Source organism: Rhinopithecus roxellana, chromosome 21, assembly GCF_007565055.1.
Source record: "Rhinopithecus roxellana isolate Shanxi Qingling chromosome 21, ASM756505v1, whole genome shotgun sequence".
Lineage (NCBI taxonomy): Eukaryota > Metazoa > Chordata > Mammalia > Primates > Cercopithecidae > Rhinopithecus > Rhinopithecus roxellana.
In genome coordinates, this window is record NC_044569.1 from 66,630,727 (window position 1) to 66,656,058 (window position 25,332).

At 43.9% G+C, this 25,332-nt stretch overlaps 1 protein-coding gene across 1 annotated transcript in view; it reads left to right on the forward strand.

Moving 5' to 3' along the window:
- Window positions 1-25,332, forward strand: part of TNFRSF11A (TNF receptor superfamily member 11a) — a 62,158-nt gene that overhangs the window by 14,760 nt on the left and 22,066 nt on the right. The window contains exons 2-7 of the mRNA XM_030926216.1: window positions 8,043-8,124; window positions 9,691-9,816; window positions 14,703-14,846; window positions 19,001-19,094; window positions 20,745-20,839; window positions 22,453-22,566. Of these exons, the coding sequence (XP_030782076.1) occupies window positions 8,043-8,124; window positions 9,691-9,816; window positions 14,703-14,846; window positions 19,001-19,094; window positions 20,745-20,839; window positions 22,453-22,566 (655 nt within the window). The remainder of the gene's footprint in view (window positions 1-8,042; window positions 8,125-9,690; window positions 9,817-14,702; window positions 14,847-19,000; window positions 19,095-20,744; window positions 20,840-22,452; window positions 22,567-25,332) is intronic.

The following is a 25,332-nucleotide window of genomic DNA, read 5'->3' on the forward strand; positions in this document are numbered from 1 at the left end:
TGAGCCCAGGAGGATCACTTGAGTATGGGAAGATTGCTTGAACCCAGCAGGTCAAGGCTACAGTGAGCAGTGATCCCACCACTGCACTCTAACCTAGGTGATAGAATGAGAATCTGTCTCAGAAAAAAGTCCCAAATCCTTTATCAGTCGTTTTGGGTTTTTTGAAACAGGGTCTCGCTCTGTCACCCAGGCTGGAGTGCAGTGTTGCAATCACTGCTCACTGCAGCCTCAACCTCCTAGGCTCAAGCAATCCTCCTGCCTCAGCCTCCTGAATAGCTGGGACCACAGGCACATGCCACCACACCTGGATAATTTTTAAAGTTTTATAGAGACAGGGTCTCAAACTCCTGAGCTCAAGCAGTCCTCCCACTTCTGCCTCCCAAAATGCTGGGATTACAGCCATGAGCCACTGTGCCAAACTTTTCTTTTTTAAATCAATTATAATATTGTTTGTGACAGTCATAATTTCTTCATGATCTTCTCCAATGAACTAGACACGTATTTTCATATTGTACAAATCATAAAATATATGAGCCTAACTTTTGGCAGCAGAATTTTTATTTCAAGAGCTATGTGTAAAATATATTTCTTAGAAATGAATTATATTTTAAACACTCAGGGCATTTTCTGTTAAACCCTGTGATTCTCTGTATCTACCTCTGTTATGACTTAGGCCATGTACCTGACTGATGTAACTTAGGACCTCCAAGTTTTTCATGTGTTCCATGATTGACAGGTTTCCCAGGTAGGGTGAACACACCCATGGGGTGTGCCAGGTGATCCAGCAAGGTGAACAGGGGATCCTAAAACACTGCCCCTTTATCCTCATGGTCTCTTTATAACATACCATCTTGGTAGGTGCCTATGCAATGTTGTTCTGAAGCTTGAAATGTGAAGTTCTGGTTTATACAAAAGAAACATGCCTGGTATTTTCTCTGTGAATCTGTAAGATTGAAATTCTATCTGCCGAGCTTATTTAAAATGAGAATGTCTTGAAGGGCATTCGATCATAATTCATTTATGTCCTAGTTAACAGAAATCACAGATATAATCTGGCAGCAGCTTTATCAGCAGACGGACTGAGTAAGCTGTGTCTGCCTTCACCCAAGTGTGGCTCGCAAAACTGACTGAACCCCCAGACAGAAAGGCACTGAAATGACTCGGGCCACTCATCGCCAATTTCGCATTGATGCCTCAAGTTTCCAATCCCATGATAAAGGACTTCTTTTTGTGAAATCAAACATGCTTTTTTAAAGCATGCATTTTTTCCTAGTTGTCCTGCTAAAATACTCTGCTGTGCAGCTTTGGTTTGTCATAATTAGGTTAAAAGTGCACAAGGATGGTTTCTGGGGGAAGATTGTCAGGCCTTGAGAATTTGTCTCTGGGTACCCAGTTTATCTTTTCCATCATTTCCCCCCTTTCTAGTGACACCCTTTTCCTTCTCTCCCCTCAGGGAATGACTGGATGGAAGTTATGTATACTTTTACTAATTCTATTCAGCTGTGCCCATGAATACCCCTCCTGTACTGGATGCAGACCACTGCACTAGGGTGTGATACGATTACATCTCCCTTCTCCCAGCAGCCTACTATAAAGGTTTTCAGCTTTGAATTGAGGAGGCAGAAGCTTTGTGTTTGTGCAGTATGGCCACTTGCCAGTGCCACATCATGTTTAGAAATTCTCGCATCTGCCTCTCAGTGTTGCAGGATGGACACAGTTAATAGCGCTATTGTACAGGTGAGGAGACTCAGGCTGAGAATGGCTTTTTTTTTTTTTTTTTTTTGGTCCTGAGATTTTAGAAACGTAGTCAGTTTTATTAAAGAAATATCAGGCATTCTTCTCTCCGGGTCAAACTGGAAGCCCAGTTTCGAGGGCTGCCTTGGGTAGAAAACTCCTGCCCTGAAGCCCACTCAGCTCTTGGGGGCTGCCTGGCCAGGCTACTTCTTACTCTTGTCACCAGTGCTCGAGGTACCTTGTCTCCTCCTCCAACCTGAGTTCTCCCGGCCCTTACCTCTGCTTTGCAAAAATTCCCATATTCAGATTGGGTGTGCTGTCTCACGCCTGTAATCCCAGCACTTTGGGAGGTTGAAGTGGGCAAATCTGTTGAGCTAAGGGATTCAAGACCAGCCCAGGCAACATGGTGAAACCCCATGTCTACCAAAAAATACAAAAATTAGCCCGGCATGGTGGTGGGCACCTGTGGTCCCAGCTACTTGGGAGGCTGAGGTGGGAGAATCTCTTGAGCCTGGGAGGTCAAGGCTCCAGTGAGCTATGATCATGCCACTGCTCTCCAGCCTGGGTGACAGAGCAAGACTCTGTCTCAAAAAAAAAAAAAAAAAAAAAAAAAATCCTATATTCTGTCATATCAGACTTTCTTTTCTTTGTCATTTAACTCTCTGAATAGGAATCTGCCCCATCTGGTCTCTGGGCCTCAGGTGATTCCTGCATCATTTCCACTCCTGGTTATGAATGTTTTGCTGAGAATCACCATGGTGGGACGTTTTCCTTACATTCACAGGCACAGGACTGTGCCATGATCCAGAATAGAGAGCTGGATAAAATAGAGATAAAGTTAGCTGGAGAAAGCAGCTAAAGAAGGGGCAGACCAGGAGGGACTGCCCAGAACATCTGAATTCAAAGGGTCTATATTTTGACTCATTAATGGAAACACTTGTGACCGGGAGAAAAACTGAGACCTTCTCGCTAGCCCGTTAGCCCAGCTGGCTGAGAAAAAAGACATTCAAAGAGATGGACAAGAACCAACAGCATATGTTTGTAGGTTACTCTGATGTATTAATATTACCTTTTGTATGTTTGTTGTTTATTTACTTCTAAAACAAAGTGCTTCAAAGAGAAATAATTCCTTAGGGTAAGACTGTCTTATTTAAAGAAGCTCTTTTAGTGTTTTGGGCACACAGGTCACTAGTAATTGTATTCTATTCTGGGTAGGATCAGTTTCAATAGTGATTTTCTTTAAGGATATTTTTTTCCGGGACAGCATGGCTGTTAAGTGAAGTGTTATTTTCACATTTAATCGTTTCTCTCTTAAGAAAAACCACATCTTTCGACTCTACTGTAACATTCAGAAATTTGATACCATCCTTACTGAAATTATAGCCAAATTCTGAAATATAGTCATGGATGATATTTTATAAAACAAAATCTATGGAAAATCCCTCATTTGTTCTTCTAGGTTACGTTCTTTTCATCTCAATTTGACAAGAGGGGCCAAGCCTCTTTCTGTATTGTTCGATGTCAACATGAATTTTCAGTGGAGCAAGAAAGTAATTTTAGTATCCATAATGACTTGCACGACAATTGGGTTAACAGCATGGAAAATAAATATTTAAGTCAACCTTCCCTGCAGGATTCTAAATACAGATCCACTCGTCTCTGTGGCTCCACTGGCAGAAATGTTATGTTTCTTCAGCTTATGGTTTTTCAGAATTAGACTCAACATGGATTTGCATTGGGAAATAAATCCACATTGCTTTATAAAGGGATTTTTTAATTTCAAATTTATTATCTCCCTCCGCCCTCCCAAAGCCTTGCACAGACTGTGGACATGGTTATTCTAGAAGAGTCCATCAGCCGTTAAGATAAACACCAGCCTGTATGTCCTGAAACAAATGCGTAGAAGACACAAAAAGACACAAGAGAGCGAAGCAAGAGAAGTCAAATCATCTTGCTGTTTTAACTCCTTCTTTTAGACTTAGCAAGGAATTTGTAGGGGGAATTTGTATGTGCAGAGAATATTTGCTATAAACAAACTCTAATGTTCCTTATTAATTCTGGTGAGTTCTGTCAGAATATAGGTTAGTTGATATAGATTCTGTGGACCAAAGAGAATATTTGTAGCTTATTGATTAAGAACTATACTCTATCAATACACAGCTGCTTTTCTAAACAAGACTTCTAAGAAGTCAAATTATATTCTGCAAAACACAAGAGCAACCTGATCCCAGCCAGCCTCCAAGGCTGCTGTGATGTAGAATAGGCCCTCGATTAGATCACAAGTTCATTCTCCTTTCACCTCCAAAAGGATGCACCCAAAAAAATGGCTGGTAACATGGGTTATCTATGGAGAAGAGTGACTGGGAGAGAGTGGGACAGAGTTTCCTAAATAAGCTGTTGTTCGTTTTGAATTTTGTATCATGGGACTATATTCCCTATGCAATAAATAAAAATTTTGAAGTGTTTGTGCTTTATTTGCTTCATGAAGACAACTGCAATTCCAAAGTTGTTTTTGACTCTATCAGTCTTAAAGGTGAACTAGAAAAATCTCAGTAAATAAAAGCCTGTACATCTCAATTCAGTCATCAAAGGCTTTTCCTTGCTGCATCTTGGGGAAAAAGAGGCAACTGTAAGTGGCTGACAAAATCACTCTATTAACTGAAGATCTGGGGCCTTATGCCCAAATTCCCCCATTCCCTAGGAGATTCCTTAAGAACACTTAAGCAGGAACATGTTTTTATCAAATGATTGCTTTACTAGGGCTGCTACCAATAATAATAGCTACCACTTTGCAACCTTGGGGAGCTTGGTCTTGGAGGATAGAGTGTGGCTGAAGTTCTGGGCAGATGGAAGGGAAAGGCAGAAGCCCAGAGGGGCCACCGCCAAGAGGATCTGGAGCCATCTTCAGGCTCTTGCCAGCTGCTGGCTGGCAGGGCAGTTAGTGGTGAAATGGTAGACATCAGAACCAGAATACTGTAGGCAAAATGAGAGGTCAGACTAGGAGGGGGAGGGACACCTGTTCATTCATACACACACACAAATGACACCCAGAGGATGAACCTGACAGGCCATCCAGGAAGAGGGAGACTGCTATAAGGAAACAGATCCAGGGCAGTCTAACGGGCAAGCATGTGGGACTCGAGATAGAGTCTGGGTGTCAGGAGTCTGGCCTGCAGCATCGAGGGACAAGTTGGTCAGTCCTCAGGTGCCTGGCAGAGCAAGACAGGCTGGAGTGAAAGAAGCACTGAATTTCCTAAGAGTTACAAGCACGGGGCTGCAGTGCACAGTGCTCACCAGGCGGTTTGTTGCTGGAACTGGAGCATGAGATTAGAGTGAGACCAGCACAGGGCATGCTTTACAGGCTGTATGGGGAGGAAAAGGGTCCACAAGTGGAGGGAAAGAATGTTGGAAGCAGAGAGCCAGAAAGGAAGAGGAAAAGGGACAATAAAGGCATGCTTTGTCTTCGGCATGAACCAACAATCTAAAGAGTTTTCCAGATTTATTTACCTGCAAACCACATTCCCTTAAATATGTGTAGTTATGCTGCCTTTTAAGGTGTATGTATATTGCCATGTTGAAGGTTTGAAGGTATACTTCGAAGTATGTCATGTAACTAGAGAACAAAGTAGGTTTCTGCTTAAGCTGAACCCTAAATGAAATTAAAAGCATAACTTTCTGCCTCACCATAGCAATTTTCCCAGCAGCAAAATTTCTGCTGCTGCTTCAAAGATCTGTAATCCTATAGCTCTGTCAAGTAGACATGTCAGTTTTGGGGTGATGAAAATGTTCAGGAATTAGATAGCTGTGATGGTTGTTCAACCTTGCCAAAGTGCTAAAAACCACTGAACAGTAGGTATACTTTAAAAGGTTTAATTTTATGGTCCGTGAATTATACTTCAATTTTTTGGAGGGGGAAGAAAAGAGTCACATTCAGGTGAAAAGTCATAGTGAGGTAGAAGCTTAGGAGAGAGAAATGGATTTTGTATCTTTGAAAATCAATTAAAAGTTAGGACAGCTGGTCATTTGTGGAAGCAGTGACTTCCCTGTTTCTTTGAAGAGGTGCAAAGCTCCTGGGTTGGAGGATAGGTGGGTTGAATGAATCACAGCCATACTCCTAAACATGGAGTGAATTGTCTACATGTTCAGGTCAGATATACTCAACAGGCACCAGGGCTTGGAGCCCGGGACACAGCCTGTGACATCTCGACAGTGCCCCTAAGCAGCTACTTCAGGGATATCCCATTTACCAAATTCCCCTAAAAAGCACCTTTCTGTGTCTATAACACAAAGTATGTGCTCATTTTACTGAGTCTGTGGCTGCCCCCTTAAGGGATCAGAAGCAATTAATACGCTTTGTCATCTGAAATATAGTCCAACTTTGTATTTATCCTGTTTGCCCTTGTCATCAGCATTGCAACAATGCTCACGAATCCTTAGGCTCAGATGAATCCTCCTTTTTGACCCAGTTTGCGTGGCTGCATCAGTTTTACCACTTTGCCTCTTTCTTTGCACGTACATTACACACAGAGGGAGACAGAGAAGGGTGGCATCTGAAACAGAGAAAAACACCTCGAAAAACACCTCAGAAGGGAGAGGTATGGTGATTTCTTGTAAGCAATTCTTCCTCAGTCCGCTGGGCTCAGCGCAGCTTCCCCAAGACTCTGTCACCCAGTGAATACATGGGGAGCCTCCGATTGTGTTATCCGGTGTCCACTGGGAGTGTTAGCAGGGCCCAGGAAGCAAGTCCAAGTACAGCCTTCCTGGCATACATCACCCCAATAACACACTGGGACCTTCTCATCGACCTCAGGCTCCTCATAAGCCCTTCGCTGGCTAGGGTGAGGTCAGAAAGGTCCGTGATGCCTGTGTGCCTCACACCCACTGGGCTTTCCTGGGTTTGGTGCTTTCTTCATAAAGCTGCCTTCTATAATGGAGCTGTTCTGAGGACACATGGCTTCTTCCAAGCCATGTTATCTCTGTGCCCTCCATCCGAGCACTTTAATGTGCAGATGAAGCCCTGCCCTGACTGCCTTTGTGACACTGGGCTCCAGCTGGACTGAAGGTCTCCTATTGCCACCCAAGAGCTGTTTCAGGCCTCTTTGCCCCTGTTCGAACTGTTCATATTGTCCAAAGTCTTCCTACTTCCTCCCGCTACCTCCACCTGCCAGTTTCTGTTTCCTGGTCTGGCTGATTTCTATTTACCTTGGAAGACTGATTACTTACCACCTCCCTTAGGAAGCCTTCCTGGCCGCTTCTGCTTCCTTCCCACCACTGCTGAGGTAGGGCCCATCTGGTACGTGTTTCATTCCACTCTAAGACCCTTGAGGGGAAGGTCTGTGACCCTGTATTCGAGGATGCAGCAGGGAACTTGCATGAATTTCAAGTGTGGCATGCATACGTGGATGTCTGTTCAGCTAAGCCCGACTCTTCGGTTTCTGACATGACTGCTTCTCAACAGGAGTGTTTGTTTTTTGCTCACACCAAGGCTGCTGATCAGGAAAAGAGCTTTTCTGTGGCAAACTGATAAGAATCTCTGGGTGATTACAGGCGCCTGGGCTGCTTTGTTTTCTTTTGTGTTACTCAGACGGGCAGATTCAGAAATTGGTATTTGTCTTAGAATCATACCCTTTTGAACCAGAAGGGAACCAGAGGCTGAGGAAGCTTAAATAGCTCCCTCAGTCCTTCAGGCAACAGGTAGTGAGGGTGGAGCCCAGAAAGCCCCTACAACACCTTACTTTCCCGGCTTTTTAAAATTCTCTGAGTGTTTAACATGTTAAAAGGTAAGTGTAATCCCAGCATTTTGGGAGGCTGAGGTGGGTGGATCACCTGAGGTCAGGAGTTCAAGGGGCCCACATGGTGAAACCCCATCTCTACTAAAAATACGAAAATTAGCTGGTGCATGGCTATAGTCCCAGCTACGTGGGAGGCCGAGGCAGGAGAATTGCCTGAACCTGGGAAGCAGAGGTTGCAGTGCGGTGAGGTTGTGCCATTGCACTCCAGCCTGGGCAATAGAGCAAGACTCTGTCTAAAACAAAAAACAAAACAAAAACAAAAAACAAACAAACAAAAAAAAACCTGTGATCTCAACTCTCAGCTACTCAGGAGGCAAAAGTAGGAGAATCGCTTGAACCCAGGAGGTAGAGGTTGTGGTGAACTGAGATCAAGCCATTGCACTCCAGCCTGGGCAACAAGAGCAAAACTCCATCTCAAAAAAAAAAAAGTAATTTGGTGATTCACTTTTTGTTTTATCTAGTTTTATCCAGAAAGAGCTGTGTGGACTCTCTGCCTGACCTCAGTGTTCTTTTCAGGTGGCTCTGCAGATCGCTCCTCCATGTACCAGTGAGAGGCATTATGAGCATCTGGGACGGTGCTGTAACAAATGTGAACCAGGTACGGCTGCTTCTGAGCCACCCTGCATTGCCCCTCAAAAGTGGGTGAGGCTTTCGTTGTTATTTTTTCTTGCTGCCAGATGAAACAAGAAATTGGATAGACGCATTATGGTAGTGGCAGGTGGTAATGTCTGTCACTCTGAAGACAAAAATCTTTCTCTCAATAGAGAGAGATTTGAAGGGATTTTAAAATCCCTTTAAAAAAAAAAAACAAAAACAACTTTAAAAGCTGTTGCTTAATTTGGGCTAAAACACAATTTTCTAAAACACTGTTTCTTGAGATGGCAAGAAGTTTTTAAAAACTAATATTTTAGCACTTTATGATTCAAACTCTCAAAATGTGAAATGCAGCTCTTACTTAAAATTGTTTTCACGGAAATTTTATTTTGGAATAACCATACTGGAATTGTTGCTGCTAAAAATTGCCTAAACCCTTGTCGTACCTTTTTCCGTATACCTGTTGAGGAGCAGAAGGTGGACTGGCTACCACCTACCCCAAGTCGCTCTACCGGAAGTGTGGTTGAGTGTCTCTGTAGCCCCAGTGAAAGCCACAATCCACGGGGCCTGCACTCCCATCATGCTGGGGAGGGGAAGGTGGGTTGCCTTATAACAAGATATTTTGGATATTTCAGCTACAGTTATTTCTTGGATGTGCAGAACCAAGATCCAGTGATTGTCAAGTGTGTGTTGGATAGGTGGGTGGGGCACAGCGTGACACTTGGTCAAACAAAGCTAACCATGAGCCGGTAGTAAGTGTAGAAGAAGTTAACAAAAAGAAGCTAATGAGAAGTTGCCTATCCAGATGGAAGGCAGAGGGAAGAGGGGATGGGTGGTGCGGTTTCTCTTGCCTACCCCCCTTATTCCCTGAGTGGGCTCCGGGGAATCTTTCAAGTTCTGTGGCCCAGTTTAAAATCATCATTCTATTCCTTTTTTTTTTTTCCCTTTTTCTTTTTGAGACGGTGTCTTGCTCTGTTGCCCAGGCTGGAGTGCAGTGGCATGATTTCAGCTCACTGCAACCTCCGTCTCCCAGAGGTTGAGGCAGCAGCAATTCTCCTGCCTCAGCCACCCAAGTAGCTGGGACTACAGTCACCTGCCACCATGCCCAGCTGATTTTTGTATTTTCAGTAGAGACGAGGTTTCACCATGTTGGCCAGGCTAGTCTCAAATTTCTGGTCTCAGGTGATCCGCCTCCCAAAGTGCTGGGATTACAGGTGTGAGCCACCGTGCCTGGCCCATCATTCTGTTCCTTAGCAGACTTTTTGGGTGCAGAGGGTGGTTGGCTTTTTACTTAAGAAGAATTAAGAGACTGCTGTGACCACAGGCTCAGCAGACCCAGGTGGGGTTATTTCAGCCAGCTGAGTGGCCCAAGGAGCCCAGGGTGCTGCAGTCACTGTGCACTGTGGCCTTTTCTCCTGTGTCATGTCATCTTTGGGGGGTGTCCTGGGATCATGGGCACCAATGATTACTGGTCCCATAGATGGGTGCGATTTTTGTTGCTGTTTTGCTTTGTGTTGCTGTTATGGTTTAGTTTTTTGATGGTTGTATTTTTCCCCTTCATTTTTTAAAGGAAAGTACCTGTCTTCTAAATGCACTACTACCTCTGACAGTGTATGTCTGCCCTGTGGCCCGGATGAATACTTGGATACCTGGAATGAAGAAGATAAATGCTTGCTGCATAAAGTTTGTGATACAGGTGAGCCTGTTGTGTCAGTGTGAAGTGTAGAAACCTCAGACCTCTTTTTCTATAGAAACATTTTTAGAGGCAACCGATCATGTTTCATTTCAGGAACATGGAAGGAAGTTGTGACTACAGATCCCAAGAAAGATGCGTTTTAAATCCCCAAAGCCTGTGTTAAAATTCTTCATTTAGAACATTTGTTCTGGAATATATTTATGTTGCCATTTAATCATGGGACACATCGTAGACTTGACATAATGTTTCCATAATGTTCCCACCTATTTTGTGTGGTTTAATCCTCCTCCAAACCCTGTAGGTAGCCATACTTACTCTTTTATTTTATTTAATTAATTATTATTTATTTATTTATTTATTTATTTATTTATTTATTTATTTGAGACAGAGTCTTGCTCTGTCGCCCAGGCTGGAGTGCAGTGGCGCAATCTCAGCTCACTGCAAGCTCCGCCTCCCAGGTTCACGCCATTCTCCTGCCTCAGCCTCCTGAGTAGCTGGGACTACAGGCGCCCCCCACCATGCCCGGCTAATTTTTTGTGCTTTTAGTAGAGACGGGTTTCACTGTGTTAGCCAGGGATGGTCTCAATATCCTGACCTCATGATGCGCCTGCCTTGGCCTCCCAAAGTGCTGGGATTACAGGCGTGAGCCACCGCGCCCAGCCTATCCCCTTTAAAGATTGAGAAACAGATTCAGAGAGGTTGAATAACTTCTCCAAGGTTAACACATGTGAAGCAGGACTCAAAACCAGGTCTACTCTTTACCTTTTTCCTAAACTATAAATATTTTATTAACACAGTTTCATCTCCTTACCAGACTGCCTTAAGTTTTTTGCCTGGAATGTTTTTTAAAGTATAGTTTATTTGAAGGAATCAGGAGCAAAATATGTCTCTTAATTCTCTTAAGAGACAGAGGTTCCTTTCTCTCTCTTCTTTCCTTTTTCCATTGAGCTCATTTGTTGAAGAAGCCATGATGTTAGTCCGGTGGAGATTCCACAGGCCAGATTGTGTTGGTTGCATTCCCTTGGTATCATTTAATGTATTCTTCTGTCCCTTATATTTCTCTTCTTTTCTTTTCTTTCTTTTCTTTCTTTTTTTTTTTTTTTTTTTTTTGAGATAGAATCTTTCTCTGTCAACCAGGCTGGAGTGCAGTGGCACAATCTCGGCTCACTGCAACCATCCCCTCCCGGATTTAAGCTATTCTCCCACCTCAGCCTCCCCAGTAGCTGGGACTACAGGCATGTGCCACCATGCCTGGCTAATTTTTGTATTTTTAGTAGAGAGGAGGTTTTGCTGTGTTGGCCAGGCTGGTCTCAAACTCCTGACCTCAAGTGATGCATCCGCCTCGGCCTCCCAAAGTGCTGGGATTACAGACCTGACCCGTTCTTATAAATTGGTTGTTAGATCAATGTCTTATAAATTGGTTGTTAGATCTAGAAGGCCAGTCAGATTCTGCTTTGTTTATGTTTTGTTTGTGGCAAACTTCATATATAATATAGTTTATACATAGCCGGGCGTGGTGGCTCACGCCTGTAATCCCAGCACTTTGGGAGGCCGAGGCAGGTGGATCACGAGGTCAGGGGATCGAGACCATCCTGGCTAACACGGTGAAACCCCATCTCTACTAAAAATATAAAAAAAAATTAGCTGGGCGTGGTGGCGGGCGCCTGTAGTCCCAGCTACTCTGGAGGCTGAGGCGGGAGAATGGTGTGAACCCGGGAGGCAGAGCTTGCAGTGAGCCGAGATCGCACCACTGCACTCCAGCCTGGGGGTCAGAGTGAGACTCGTCTCAAAAAAAAAAAAAAAAAAAAAAAATATATATATATATATATATATACACACACACACACATATATATATAGTTCATACGTAGAATACTGGAACCATGTAATAGCTGAGCCTTCCTCTTTCTAACATCAGCAGCTGCTGATGGTCATGGTTTAGATTTGTTTCCATTAGGGGCTGCATAAAGGTGATGTTCTGATTCTCTCATTTCTTTTTCATTTATTAGCTGGCATACTTTATGAAGATAAACTTCCCTCATCAACTATTTATTGATAAAGTTACAAACATTTATCCTGCAGTGCAGCACATATAGAAAAGATAGAACAAATGCTTTTAACCTTATTTATCACTTTGCAAAACAATGTCTTCATCATCCAGCATTCTCCCAAGGACTTATATTATGGAGGTATTTGAGGTGTTTCAGTTTCAGTCTTTTGCAGTTATTGTTTGTTTGTTTTTTGTTTGTTTGTTTTTGAGTCTTCCTCTGTCGCCCAGGCTGGAGTGCAGTGGCACAGTTTTGGCCCACGGCAACCTTGGCCTCCCAGGTTCAAACGATTCTCCTGCCTTGGCCTCCCAAGTAGCCAGGATTACAAGCATGTGCCACCATGCCCTGATAACATTTGTATTTTTTAGTAGAGAGGGCATTTCACCGTGTGGCCAGGCTCTTCCTGAACTCCCGACCTCAAGTGATCCCTCTGCTTAGGCCTCCCAAAGTGCTGGGATTACAGGTGTGAGCCATGGTCCCCTGCCTGCAGTAACTGGTTGTAATGGTGCTTAGATTGTCACACTTCTATGAGGTGGCCCCAGGTGTTTTGATACAGCCCAGGCATCTATTGCTTCCATGCTTAGCTTGCATAATTCTTGTCTTAAACTACAATCAGATGTTTCTCTAAGGATTCCTGATTGTTTTTAGAGGAACATTTTATTTAGTGACCTCAGTCTGGATTCTAGAGAAGACTCACTACTGGATTGATCCTTGTGTATAGAAGTTTTTTCCCCAATGGACAGAATTAGAGAATAAGTGTTTCTTTTAACACTATAGTTTTTCTAATATGCTGGAGACAGCTGGCAGATTTTGGCTGGGGAAGGTAACATGGAAACTCCACTGAGCAGAAGCATCTGATCAAGCCTTTTTTATTTCCTACTGCTTAGTAATGACCTTGACTCATTGCTGTCTCTTGGAAATAAAGATTCATTCTGTCTACTGCCAAAGTTGATTAAAGCCAAAAATCTGGTACATTACATACAATATTTTAAATTATGTCAAAATTATTCATCACGACCCAGGCTTACATTCGGATGGAATCCTAGGAGTAGCTGGAATTTTCCAGAGAAGTGGCATGTGTCTGTGGACGTTCCCATGCATTGTGGACATGTTTCTGAGTATTGACCTTGATGTTGCAGAGCTGACTGGGGCCTTGGAAGAGTGGGCACTGCAGGAGATGGGGGGACTTATCCAGGGTCACTAAGCTTGGGTCTATAAAGATTGGCAATAGGAAATGTCCCCTCCCTACTGGCTGTAACTTGAGACAATAAGAGACAGAGGGTTTCTGGTTTGATTGCTTGTTTTTCCCTTGGAATTCCTATAAGTATTCAGGAATATAAGGTGCAGGGGCTGTTTGGACAATCCAGGTGAGAAGGAGCCCTAGAAGGGTACAAGGTCTGTTTTAAATCATGTTATTGGTTTGTATCATGTTGGGGGGCGGGGTCATGCACATATGTGCAGTTGACTCTGGTTATGCACGGTAGCTGTGTTCTGTAAAGGCACCACGAATGCTGAATTAGCAAATCGTGAGCCATTAGTCCTAGTGGATTACAGGGTGAGGTTCCTGCAAGCCTCCAGTCACACCATCACAGACTGATCACCACATAACCTTGTTTCATGTGTGTTTCTGTTTAAAGACACCTTATTTGATACATGTTGATTCATTAACATTGCACTCATGACCAACAGCACTGTAATTCATGCCTAAGCGAAGCTTCTCTAACAGTTATTTTCTCCGTAAGCCACACCACAGCCTTCTTGCACTTAGAACACTAGACAGCTCTTCAGCACGACAGCTTGGGGCTGTTATAAGCAGGGAAATCACCAACAAAACACTTGTTTACCTTCTGTGAGCTGAAACGAGAAGGCAGAGCATCGCTTGGCCCAACCTCAGCCAGAAACCTGAGTGTGGAGCAACTCGAAATGTACACGGTTCAACTCGAAATGTACACGGTTCTGTCCCTGAAGGACTGCAGAATTACCAAGAGGATTGATTTTGGGGTGCAAATAAATTTTATTGAGTAGGTGAATTCACAAATATGAATCTGCAAATAATGAGGACTATTGATTGATCAATAATTTGATTCCTATCTGTATGCGTATGTAGTTTATAACAGATACGTGTGTGTGTGTGTGTGTGTGTGTGTGTAGTGTTTACAACAGATTAATTCCCATGGTTTTGGAAAAACCATACATACCTGCATTCCAGAAAGACTGGAAGGGGCCAGGAGATTTGGAACGAGAAGGCCATGTGTTGTGAAAACAGAGACAAACATGTTATCCTGAGTGCTTGAGGAGAGTTTGCCTCTAAGCATGTTACTGGGCCTGCCTCTGTACCCTCTCCACTCATGTAACTCCACAACAGCCCGTTTTCACCCTGGGATGCCTCAGGATCCTAAGATGAATCCTAAACCTCCAGAAGCCTTATTCTCTAAGGTCCAAACTCGCGTTAGTCTTACGTATGTGGTATTTGAACTTACGGAAAATGAGGAAGCTCAACTCTGTGACCCTTCTGCATGTGCCAAAACATTCAATGATCATAAATTCCCAAGTCCTTATCTTCCTACTAACATGAAAATTGACTTTTTAAAAAAGCCCACAAAACTCTTAATTATGAGAGAGAGAAGAACCCCCCGTGACGTTTTCGTGCCAGTGCAGGAAGTGCGAGGAGGAACTTGGGACTTCTCGAGCAGTGTCCTGGTGATTCACTCTGCAGGCCCGCCAGGCGGGCTGCTGGTCTGGGCTGCTCTGGGCTGGATGTTGGATAGTGCAGTCGTGGGCGGTGTGTCTGGGCTGGCTGCCCCTCCCTGTCTAATGACCTGTCTCTTGTCTCCCACAGGCAAGGCCCTGGTGGCCGTGGACGCCGGCAACAGCACGGCCCCCCGGCGCTGCGCGTGCACGGCTGGGTACCACTGGAGCCAGGACTGCGAGTGCTGCCGCCGCAACACCGAGTGCGCACCGGGCCTGGGCGCCCAGCACCCGTGTACGGGTTGGATGTGTGCGTCTGTCGGCTCTTGCTGAGCCATGCAAAGCCAGCGTTGAGACAGCCTTGATAATAGCAGCAAGAAAGCTCCAGGGTGCTAGGCAGCATTGGAGGAACCCGAGGGGTGGGGAAAGGTGGGGGCTGATTTTCCACGAGACGCAGGCCCAGGCAAGACCTGAGAATGAATCCTCCGCTTAGGTTCTTCAAAGGAACTGCAGCAATTTGCCCACACGCTCTGGCCATGGCCAGGGGGCGCTGGGGCTCCTCCATCTGTGGAAACCTGGGATCCCTACTTAGGAGCCAGCAGGATAGTGCAGGGGTGGTTGGACATTTTTAAAGAGTGTGCGCCCATTAGAATTTTGGAAAAACCCTGCATCCCCCACCCCAGCACGTTTTTAAGTTGACATCTAAACATTTTTGTTACAAGTTTAAAGAACTGATCAGGACTTAAGTACTAGGGAATTGTAACTGCGATAACACGGAAGAAACGGATCCAGTGGAACGTAAACACCATGGCCATTTGGTACCCACTATGATTCATTTTTAAATGCACTAATCATATTTAACTATTTGACAGTTTACATAATTCCTTTCTCTCCTTTTGTTTCCTATACGTTCTGCCTTCCCCACAGAATTTTGTCCTGATATATTTTTTATGCTTGGAGGGAATTTACTAATCACCTTTTCATATTCAAATATGCACCTATTGAAAAATATGCACCTATCTTTTTTTTTTGAAATGGAGTTTCGCTCTTGTCGCCCAGGCTGGAGTGCAATGGCGCGATCTCAGCTCACTGCAACCTCTGCCTCCCAGGTTCAAGCAATTCTTCTGCCTCAGCCTCCTAAATAACTGGGATTACAGTCATGTTCCACCATGCCTGGCTAATTTTGTATTTTTAGTAGAGGCGAGTTTTCTCCATGTTGGTCAGGCTGGTCTCAAACTCCCGACCTCAGGTGATCTGCCTGCCTCAGCCTTCCAAAGTGCTGGGATTATAGGCGTGAGCCACCACACTCGGCTGAAACCTTAATTTTTAAATATTTACTTTGACTCAGGACTAAAAGCATTTCTTCTGGACCAAGTTGTCACTACCTTTATTATTACACAATTGGTCAAAAATGAATATATCCTATTTTGCTGTATTATAATCGTAAAAGTAAAAACCTCCGACCTCCATAATGAGTGGGATTTTTTTTCCAATTCATATATTTATGGCTGAACATTACTTATTGCTAAAATGCAACAGCATTCAACATCAATTTTGTTTCTACTTTTTTTATGTAAGTGCTGAGAAATTTGTTCACATAAATAACTGAATGGCAAAGGAAACACTTTGGTTATAGGCGTGTCCCTCAATTTTTTTCAATACCTTCTGATTTATGTGTCCAAGCTCACCTACTGATGTGATATCAGAAGTTATTTTTAATGATCTATCAGTTGATAATTCAATTGTGTCCTCCAATTTTGTTGAAAGTAAAGAAATAGAAATTCTTTTGAGTTGAAAAAGTATTTCTTAGAGTCATTTGCTTTCCTGAGTTCTAGGAAGTATAACAAAAGCAGTTTTTTCCAAGACTTAACAAATGATTATTTATGCCTATTAACCATTCCCTTAGACGCACCTGGTTTTAACCCAAAATACTTGGACAGGGTTGGGAGAATTAAAATACTATCCATTTCAATTCATATCAAGGATAATGTCCATCACAGAGTCTAACTGACACACTCGGTCTTTATTATCAAATGCATTGACTAAACCAGATGTCCTTTCTGTTACAAAAAGTCTAACTTGATTTTTTAATTGTTAAAATAGATCTCCCTATCACAGCCAACTCCCTCTGAATTCTGATTCCAAAATAGAAGAGGCCCAGAGCCTTTCCTCCAGGTTTTCACCAGCATGTCACATCAGGGGTTCTATTAGACGTTCTCTCTGCCTTGTACCTTTGGAAATGGGTTCATTTTTGGACAAAATAGGTGGAGGATAGAGGGGAAGGGGTAGATGAATGGAAATTTCACTCCTGCCCCACCCTGCGTAATTTCAATTCAGAACAACTCAGCCTGATCGCAGCTGCCCCATTTCTGTCATCCTGCTTTTGCCCTTGATAGAGCGGGAAAGGTGGGAGGTGTGCCAGGGAGCGCGGGAGCTCTGCCATCACCAGTGTTTCCACTTGTCACTTTGTTCGACATCTCAGAGGTTTGGCAGCATAGCAGCAAACTATGGGGTGGGTAAGAAGTATGCCTTTTGTAAAGTGGGAAAAGTGTGATTATGAAAGGGAGCAAGGAAAGGAGCCTGCAGGATGCTTCTGGCAGGTCAGTGTTACTAAGAGTCATATGGAAGTCAAGCTATGGAAATTAGCACCCTTAACCCTTTGTATGCCTGTTAGCTCCCATGTCTTCAATTTTGAGAGCTTCTCACAACTCTAGATTGTGCTTCTCTTTTCAAAAGCTGTTCAAATTGGCCGGGCACGGTGGCTCATGCCTGTAATCCCAGCACTTTGGGAGGCCGAGGCGGGCGGATCACGAGGTCAGGAGATTGAGACCATCCTGGCTAACATGGTGAAACCCTGTCTCTACTAAAAAAATACAAAAAATTAGCCAGGTGTAGTGGTGGGCGCCTGTAGTCCCAGCTACTCGGGAGGCTGAGGCAGGAGAATGGCGTGAACCCGGGAGGCGGAGCTTACAGTGAGCTGAGATTGCACCACTGCACTCCAGCCTGGGTGACAGAGTGAGACTCTGTCTCCAAAAAAAAAAAAACTGTTCAAATTCATGTGAGTTATTAGATTTCAAAGCAAATCAAATTGCTAGATGCAGGAGCGGGTACCCTACTTAGCCAGCCAAATTGCAGAAATCAAGAATATACTTTGTACTTGACTTTGGACAAAGAAAATTTAATTCCTTTTTTTAGTGTTTTATTCGTGAAAGTAAATCACAGAAGTGCTACTAATTTCAGGAGTCATTTGTGGCTTGGGCACCAGCCAGTTGCCTGATTATGATATCACATCGCAGCCAGTGTTCTTCCTGGGACTTACCAAAGAATCATCATGCGTGGATTGCAGTAGAGGGAATAGGCATAGGAAACCTGAGACATTTCTTTTGACAGTGTAGTTCATGAGGAATATGAGAGTCAAGTCAGTTTACTAACCAGGATCAACTCCTGCTTTCAATGCTGTCCATTAAGGAAGGAGTCTAACATCCATTGTGCCACTGTGTTTATCAGTAAAGTTTTATTGGAACACACCCTCATCCATTGTTTTTAATGTATTGTTGGACTGCTTTCATGCTATGAGTAGCTGCAGCAGAGACCACAGGCCTGCAAAGCCTAAGATATTTACTGTATGACCCTTTACAGAAAATGTTTGATACCAACCCTTGGTTGCAGGGAAAGAGACCTGTAGGGTTCTTCCTCGTCTTCTTTTTTTAACTGAGAAAACTTTGTTGACACTCAGATACTTGGACTGAGGAGATTAAGCTCATCAGAAGAGGTCAGGACAGTGAGTTTCCCTTCAAAGTAGTGATGGGTCTGCCATTCCTTGCAGACAAAGGCTGGGCTAGCACCTGTAGTCCCAGCTACTCGGGAGGCTGAGGCAGGAGAATGCGGTGAACCCGGGAGGTGGAGCTTGCAGTGAGCTGAGATCGCGCCACTGCACTCCAGCCTGGGTGACAGAGCGAGACTCCGTCTCAAAAGAAAAAAAAAAAAAGCTGTTCAAATTAATGTTTGATTTGAACAGGTACGTAGGTACATAGGTGCGTAGGGGAAAACAAGAGGCAGATAGCAGGAGCAGTCAACACCGGCTCCCAGACTGGGAAACAAAGTATCGGTGACCAGGGAAGTGACTCTGAACAACAAAAGGTCAGGACCAGAGCTAGCCTAACCTGGACATCACATAAGAGTGTTAGTGGTCTGACATCGAGCCAGTTACCTTTCCGAGCGTGGTTCTGTAACTCACTACTGGGGTCAGAACTGCTTTGTGGGCCCAAGCCTGTGGGAGCTGAAGGAATCAGACACGGGAAAGGCACAGGGGTGGGAGGTGAGAGCAGAGAGGTGCAGCGCCTCACCTCCAGTCCTCTGGGGTCTCAGCCTGGATGATCTCTAAATGACCTCGTTTGTTTTGTGTTTGTTCTGTCTGGGTTTTTCTTTTTTGTTTTTTTTTTTTCACAGTGCAGCTCAACAAGGACACGGTGTGCAAACCTTGCCTTGCAGGCTACTTCTCAGACGCCTTTTCCTCCACGGACAAATGCAGACCCTGGACCAAGTAAGTAACAACAAAGGAGTCAGAAGAGATGGTTGGTTTTTAAACAACTCAACCTCCACTGTCTCGTCTGGGTTGAAAACGGACGGATTCTGTTGGGTTAGGCTTCCTCTTGAAGCCACGTTCAAAATGGAAAAAGTCTGTCAGTTCAACATGGGGAAAATAAACCAGTCAAACTAATTCTTCAGCCCTATGTGTGACAGGAACTTCGTGTGACTTTTTAGATTTGGTAATCTGTGACTTATGGGTGCAGCTTTTTCTAACCTTGTTTGGTTGAAAATGATTTATAACATTTATTCATTGGTCATGCCTACTTCTCCCAACTTCCCAACATCACTGATTTATTCATCCAGATATTTGTGTGTGTGTATGTGCGTGTATGTGTACATACATATAGAAGTCTCCTGTTTATATAAACATTTGCACACTGTAAACATCTTGGGTTTTTTTTTTTTCACATATTATATCCTGAAGCTTTTTCTATATTAGTTCACCAGTTCATGATTTTCATGGCTTTTCACAGCTGCATAGTATTTCATTGTAGAGATGAACTGTAAGTTATGTAATAAGTTCTTTATTGATAGTCACTTAGGTTGTTCCCAGTCTTTTACAGTAATACATAATTTTGTGATGAAGAATCTCATCTATGTATGATTTCTCATGTATGTGAGTGTATCTATAGTGGAATTCATGGGTGCTTTCATCTCATGCTTGTTGTTGAATACTAATAATCAATGTAATGATTCTTTCAGTTCCCTGTATATTCCTTATGAAATGTTTATTTTCTGCCAGGCGTGGTGGCACATGCCTGTAATCCCAGCTACTCAGGAGGCTGAGGCAGGAGGATTGCTTGAGCCCAAGAGTTTGAGAACAGCCTGGGCAACATAGCAAGACCCTATCTCACATTTTTGAACAGTGAAAATTAAATTAAAATACATAAATAAATGTTTATTTTCTGATTCACTTATCCAAATTTTATGTTCAAGACGATTTTCTGTGTTTTTCAAAAAAAAACAATCAGCAAAAGTATATCACTTAACCATGTGATTGAAGCTATTGGAATATACTTTTTTTTTGCTTGAGACATGATCTTGCTCTGTTGCCCAGGCTGAAGTGCAGTGGTACAAACATGGCTTCCTGCAGCTTCAACCTCCTGGGCTCAAGCAGTCCTCCTGCCTTTGCCTCCCCAGTAGCTGAGACCCCAGGCACGTACATCATACCCAGCTAATTTTTAAATTTTTTGTAGAGACAGGGTTTCACCATGTTGCCCAGGCTAGCCTCTTATTCCTGGGCTCAAGCAATCTTCTTGCTTCAGCCTTCCAAAGTGCTAGGATGATAGGCCTGAGCCACCGGGCACAGCCAGAATATTCTTTCCTGAAGACTCTGCTCTGCTGCTTTGCTGACCACACTCTCAGAGTAGCTGTCAGAGAACACAGGCAGCATTTGCTTTTGCTTATTTCTTTGTCCCACCTTGTGATGTTCTCCTCCCTGTAGAAGGCACGGAGGATTCAAATGTCCAAGATGGCATGGGTTCCTCTCCTGAAGGAGCTGGCCATCTGGGAGAGCCTTGCATTTGTTCATTTTTTAAAAAACAAGCATATAAAACCAAAGCGCTGAACTGCCTTCCCCTCCCCCCCGCTCCCCCGCCCACAGCTGTACCTCCCTTGGAAAGACAGTAGAACATCATGGGACAGAGAAATCCGATGTGGTTTGCAGTTCTTCTCTGCCATCTAGAAAACCACCAAATGGTATGTTTATAAAGAGCCTGTTGGTTGATAGATGTGCCCCGGGGTAGTCAGATCACTTAGATCCCTCTCAGATGGCACATGGGTCTGCAGGCATCCTCTCCCCCTTTATTTCATCCTGTGCACGGTCAGCTCAATGTTTCATTTTAATCAGTAGTTTAATTCCAGGTATGTTATTTCCTTGATAATTTTCTACACTGGATTGGGGGTAACTAATCATGTTTTAATATGCATAAAAAGAAAATAGAGCTGCAAACATAAAATGCTCAGACACGGTGGGATGATGGTGGTCACAAGTGTCTATGAGGAGATTTTGGTCATCTCCCAAAATTGTTAGGATCTTGCTATCATCTATGGAACGTGTTGCAGATTAAATTATTATTATTATTATTTTTTTTTGTGACGGAGTCTCGCTGTGTCGCCCAGGCGGGAGTGCAGTGGCATGATAACGGCTCACTGCAACCTCCAACTCCTGAGTTCAAGCGATTGTCCTGCCTCAGCCTCCTGAGTAGCTGGGATTACAGGCGCACACCACCATGCCCAGCTAATTTTTGTATTTTTAGTAGAGATGGGGTTTCACGATGTTGTCCAGGCTGGTCTCAAACTCCTGGCCTCAGGTAATCCGCCCGCCTTGGACTCCCAAAGTGCTAGGATTACAGGAGTGAGCCACTGCACATGGCCACATTAAATTAGTCTTAAGTAGAGTTTCAGATTGCCAGAAAGTTGGTGGTGGAGGCTGGTTACTTGGTGAACAGCACAGTGTGGAGGTGCGGGTCCAGATATCGGAAGAGATGGCTTAAGTGGCAAGGAGACCTTTCGGATGAGGAAAGAGAACAATAGGCCACAGAATAACCGGGTTAACAGGCTTTGACCAAGAAATCAGGGGTTTGCCCTTGACATTTTGGGAAACAGGAAGACATTAAAGCATTCTGGATGTGGAGTTACACAATCAGAGCAAACTTTTTAAAGACCATTTGGCAGATAATATTAAATATAACTGAAGGAATAAAAAGTTATTTTAAAAAGAGAAGGAGAGGAAAAGTAGGAGTCCAGGAAACCAGGTCAAGTAAATCAAGAGTTTTAAACAAGGATTCTAGCAATGAAGTGATCAGGGAGGGATGAAGAAAATGGTTGGGTCCACATGGTGTTGGGGATGAAAATTCCAGAAATATTTCACAGGATGGCTGTGGTTCTGTTCTCATGACCGGCAAAGCCCTGGTGCTCTGTTGCTATTAGGAAAGAGATAGAAGAAACTCCTTTTGTCTGCAGAGGTCATTCATCTGGGGATACTGAAGGGTTCTGGTGGTTAGCCAGAATGAGACTGGGTGGTGTGGTGAGCATGATTAGAGATGTTCTAAGGTAGAAACACCGTAATGGCCCTGGGCTGCTCTCCCGTAGAGTGAAACCGGACTGAGCCAGGCTGGCTAAGATTGTGGATCTCACCCTTCAGAATGTGAGCGCTCGTGGACAAAGGACAGCCAGGGGTGGGGACTCTCACTTCTGCTATCCCAAACCAACATTTTTCATTCTGAGGTTTGATTTACCAGGATTTGTTTTTCAACTGCATAACATTAAAGAATCTTTAATACCATATTTCTCATTTTCTTTCAATACAGAACCCCAGGTTTACTTGCCCGGTTTAATCATTCTGCTTCTCTTCACGTCTGTGGCCCTCATGGCTGCCATCGTCTTTGGCGTTTGCTATAGGAAAAAAGGGAAAGCACTCACAGGTATTGAGTCTATGGTGCTTTTTGCAAATTAATCTTAAAAGAGATAGATTTCTAGGTAAATGCTTTGGAAGTTGAGTAGATTGTCCACTTGCTGCCTATGGTGATCTGCTTAAACTAAAGCAGAACATGTTTTATCATTCTCTGACAAAAAGAAACAGAACTCCAAAAACCTGAAAAAGCCAATATTCTGCCTAGTTATATATAAGGGAACAAGAATACTCTGGCATTCAGGAAACTGATGACTTGTAAGCTCCATGTTTAAGTTGTATAGACTGTACAGTATCACATATACAGCAGCTTGCATTTATCCTAGAATACATCAATTTTTAATGCATGCATTTAAAATATACATAAAATATTTAGATGAGCGGTAGGGGGGAATTCCTGACTGGAGTGTTACTTTGAAATAAGAACCTCCACCAGGTGCGGTGGCTCACACCTGTAATCCCAGCACTTTGAGAGGCCAAGGCAGGTGGATTACCTGAGGTCAAGAGTTTGAGACCAGCCTGGCCAACATGGTGAAACCCCATCTCTACTAAAAATACAAAATTAACCAGACATGGTGGCACATGCCTGTAATCCTAGCTACTTGAGAAGCTGAGGTAGGAAGATCGCTTGAACCCAGGAGGCAGAGGTTGCAATGAGCCAAGATCATGCCATTGCACTCCAGCCTGAACAAGAATGGAACTTCATCTCAAACAAACAAACAAAAAAGAACCTCAGATTATGAAAATAAGTTATATTGAATAAAATTTAGGTGCTTATTCTTAGAATAGACAGCCAAGTCTTATCCTGTTTCTTGGGAATAATTTTCCCACACAAATTTGTTAGCATCTTTAAATATCACGCCATGTTTAACTTTTAGACTACAAAGCTAAAAATGTGTAATTTTTATGAAAGGATTCAAGACTTCATTAGATTTCCTAAGAATATCTCTTAATCCTTTAATATTCAAGTCATTCTCTTTTGACTTGAATATTAAAAACCTAATGTTTCACGATCCTTTTCCGTTTTCAGTTGCTCTTTTATTTATTTATTTATTTACTTACTTACTTATTTATTTTTTAGACAGAGTCTCGCTATGTTGCCTAGGCTGGAGTATAATGGCACGATCTTGACTGACGGCAGCCTCCACCTCCCAGGTTCAAGTGATTCTCCTGCCTCAGCCTCCCGAGCTGGGATTACAGGCATTTGCCACCATGCCCAGCTAATTTTTGTATTTTTAGTAGAGATGGGGTTTGACCATGTTGGCCAGGCTGGTCTAGAACTGCCAACCTCAGGTGGTCCACCCGCCTCAGCCTCCCAAAGTGCTGGGATTACAGGCATGAGCCACAATGCCTGGCCCAGTTGATTGCTTATTTATATGGCCCACTTTGCCTTGCTGTGATTTGATCAGTTCTCCCACATCACACCCTTGGACTTCATGAGACCCTGCATATCTAGCTGCTTCTCTAACCATTACATTGCCAAATGAAACACTAGACAATCAGAAGACTAATTAAAGAAGAAAGATAGAGATTTCTGATGCCAGTGTTAAGCAGTGAGCAATGTTTGAGTGGTGAACTTTTGTTTTTTTGGGACGGAGTCTTGCTCTGTCACCCAGGCTAGAGTGCAGTGGTGTGATCTCGGCTCACCTGCAACCTCCGCCTCCCGGGATGAAGCGATTCTCGTGCCTCAGCCTCCTGAGTACCTGGGATTACAGGCATTTGCCACCACACCCGGCTAATTTTTGCATTTTTAGTAGAGATGGGGTTCCACCATGTTGGTCAGGCTGGTCTCAAACTCCTGACCTCGTGATCCACCCGCCTCGGCCTCCCAAAGTGCTGGGATTACAGGCATGAGCCACCACACCCAGCCGAGTGGTGACCATTTTTTAAAGAGTCTGTTCATTGTTGAATGCTTTTATTTAGTGCAACTTCACCTCCTTAACAACATCATTACTGGGAATTTGGATAATGCATGTTCAGATGATGAAGGTCACTTGTAGTCATGTTTATGTGGGATAAACAGACTTCCTGATGTTTGGTTCTTTAGGTTTTTCTTTTTGATACTATTTTACTGCCATATGGGCCTACCGTTTACTGAACTGGATGTCATGACTGTTAGCTCTCTCTTCATCCATTCATCCTTACATGTTTATTGATCATCAGGGACTGGACTGGCACTGGGGTCTCAATATCAAGCAACACAGACACAGCCAGTGCCCTCCTGGAGGAAGCATCTTAGTGGGCAGGGTAGGCGTTAAGCCCACGGAGGGAAGCCGAGTGTGCAAGGGAAGGTGCTGAGCACCAGGTAGCAGATGACAGAAGGTCAGCCCATCCCTGAGGCCAGCCAGGGCCTCCCAGAGGAGGAAATGTGTGAGTTAAGATCTCAAAGACAAGTCAGAATTCGCTAGCCAAGAGACATCAGAAGAACCACAGGCATTCTATCCTGAGAGCTGCATGATGAGGGGAGCACGGTGCATTAGCAGGCTGGAAGGAGCTAGTGGCACTGTAGCACAAAGTCAGGGACCAAGTGGAAGACAAGGTTAGAGAGGAGGGCACGGCCAGACCATGTAGCCCTGCAGGGCTGCTGAAGGAGTTTGCTCCTTGTCCTTAGCAAAAGGGACCAAGGGCGGCCCTCTGGCTTTAGAGTAGCAAACAAATGTGTGGTACAGTGAGCGTAGATGCAGGCGCACCAGTTAGGAAGCTGTTTGCAGTTGTCCAGGGCAGAGGTGATCATGGCAGGTCTGCATGTTTACCAGCTCCATGGACAGGTATTTATTTT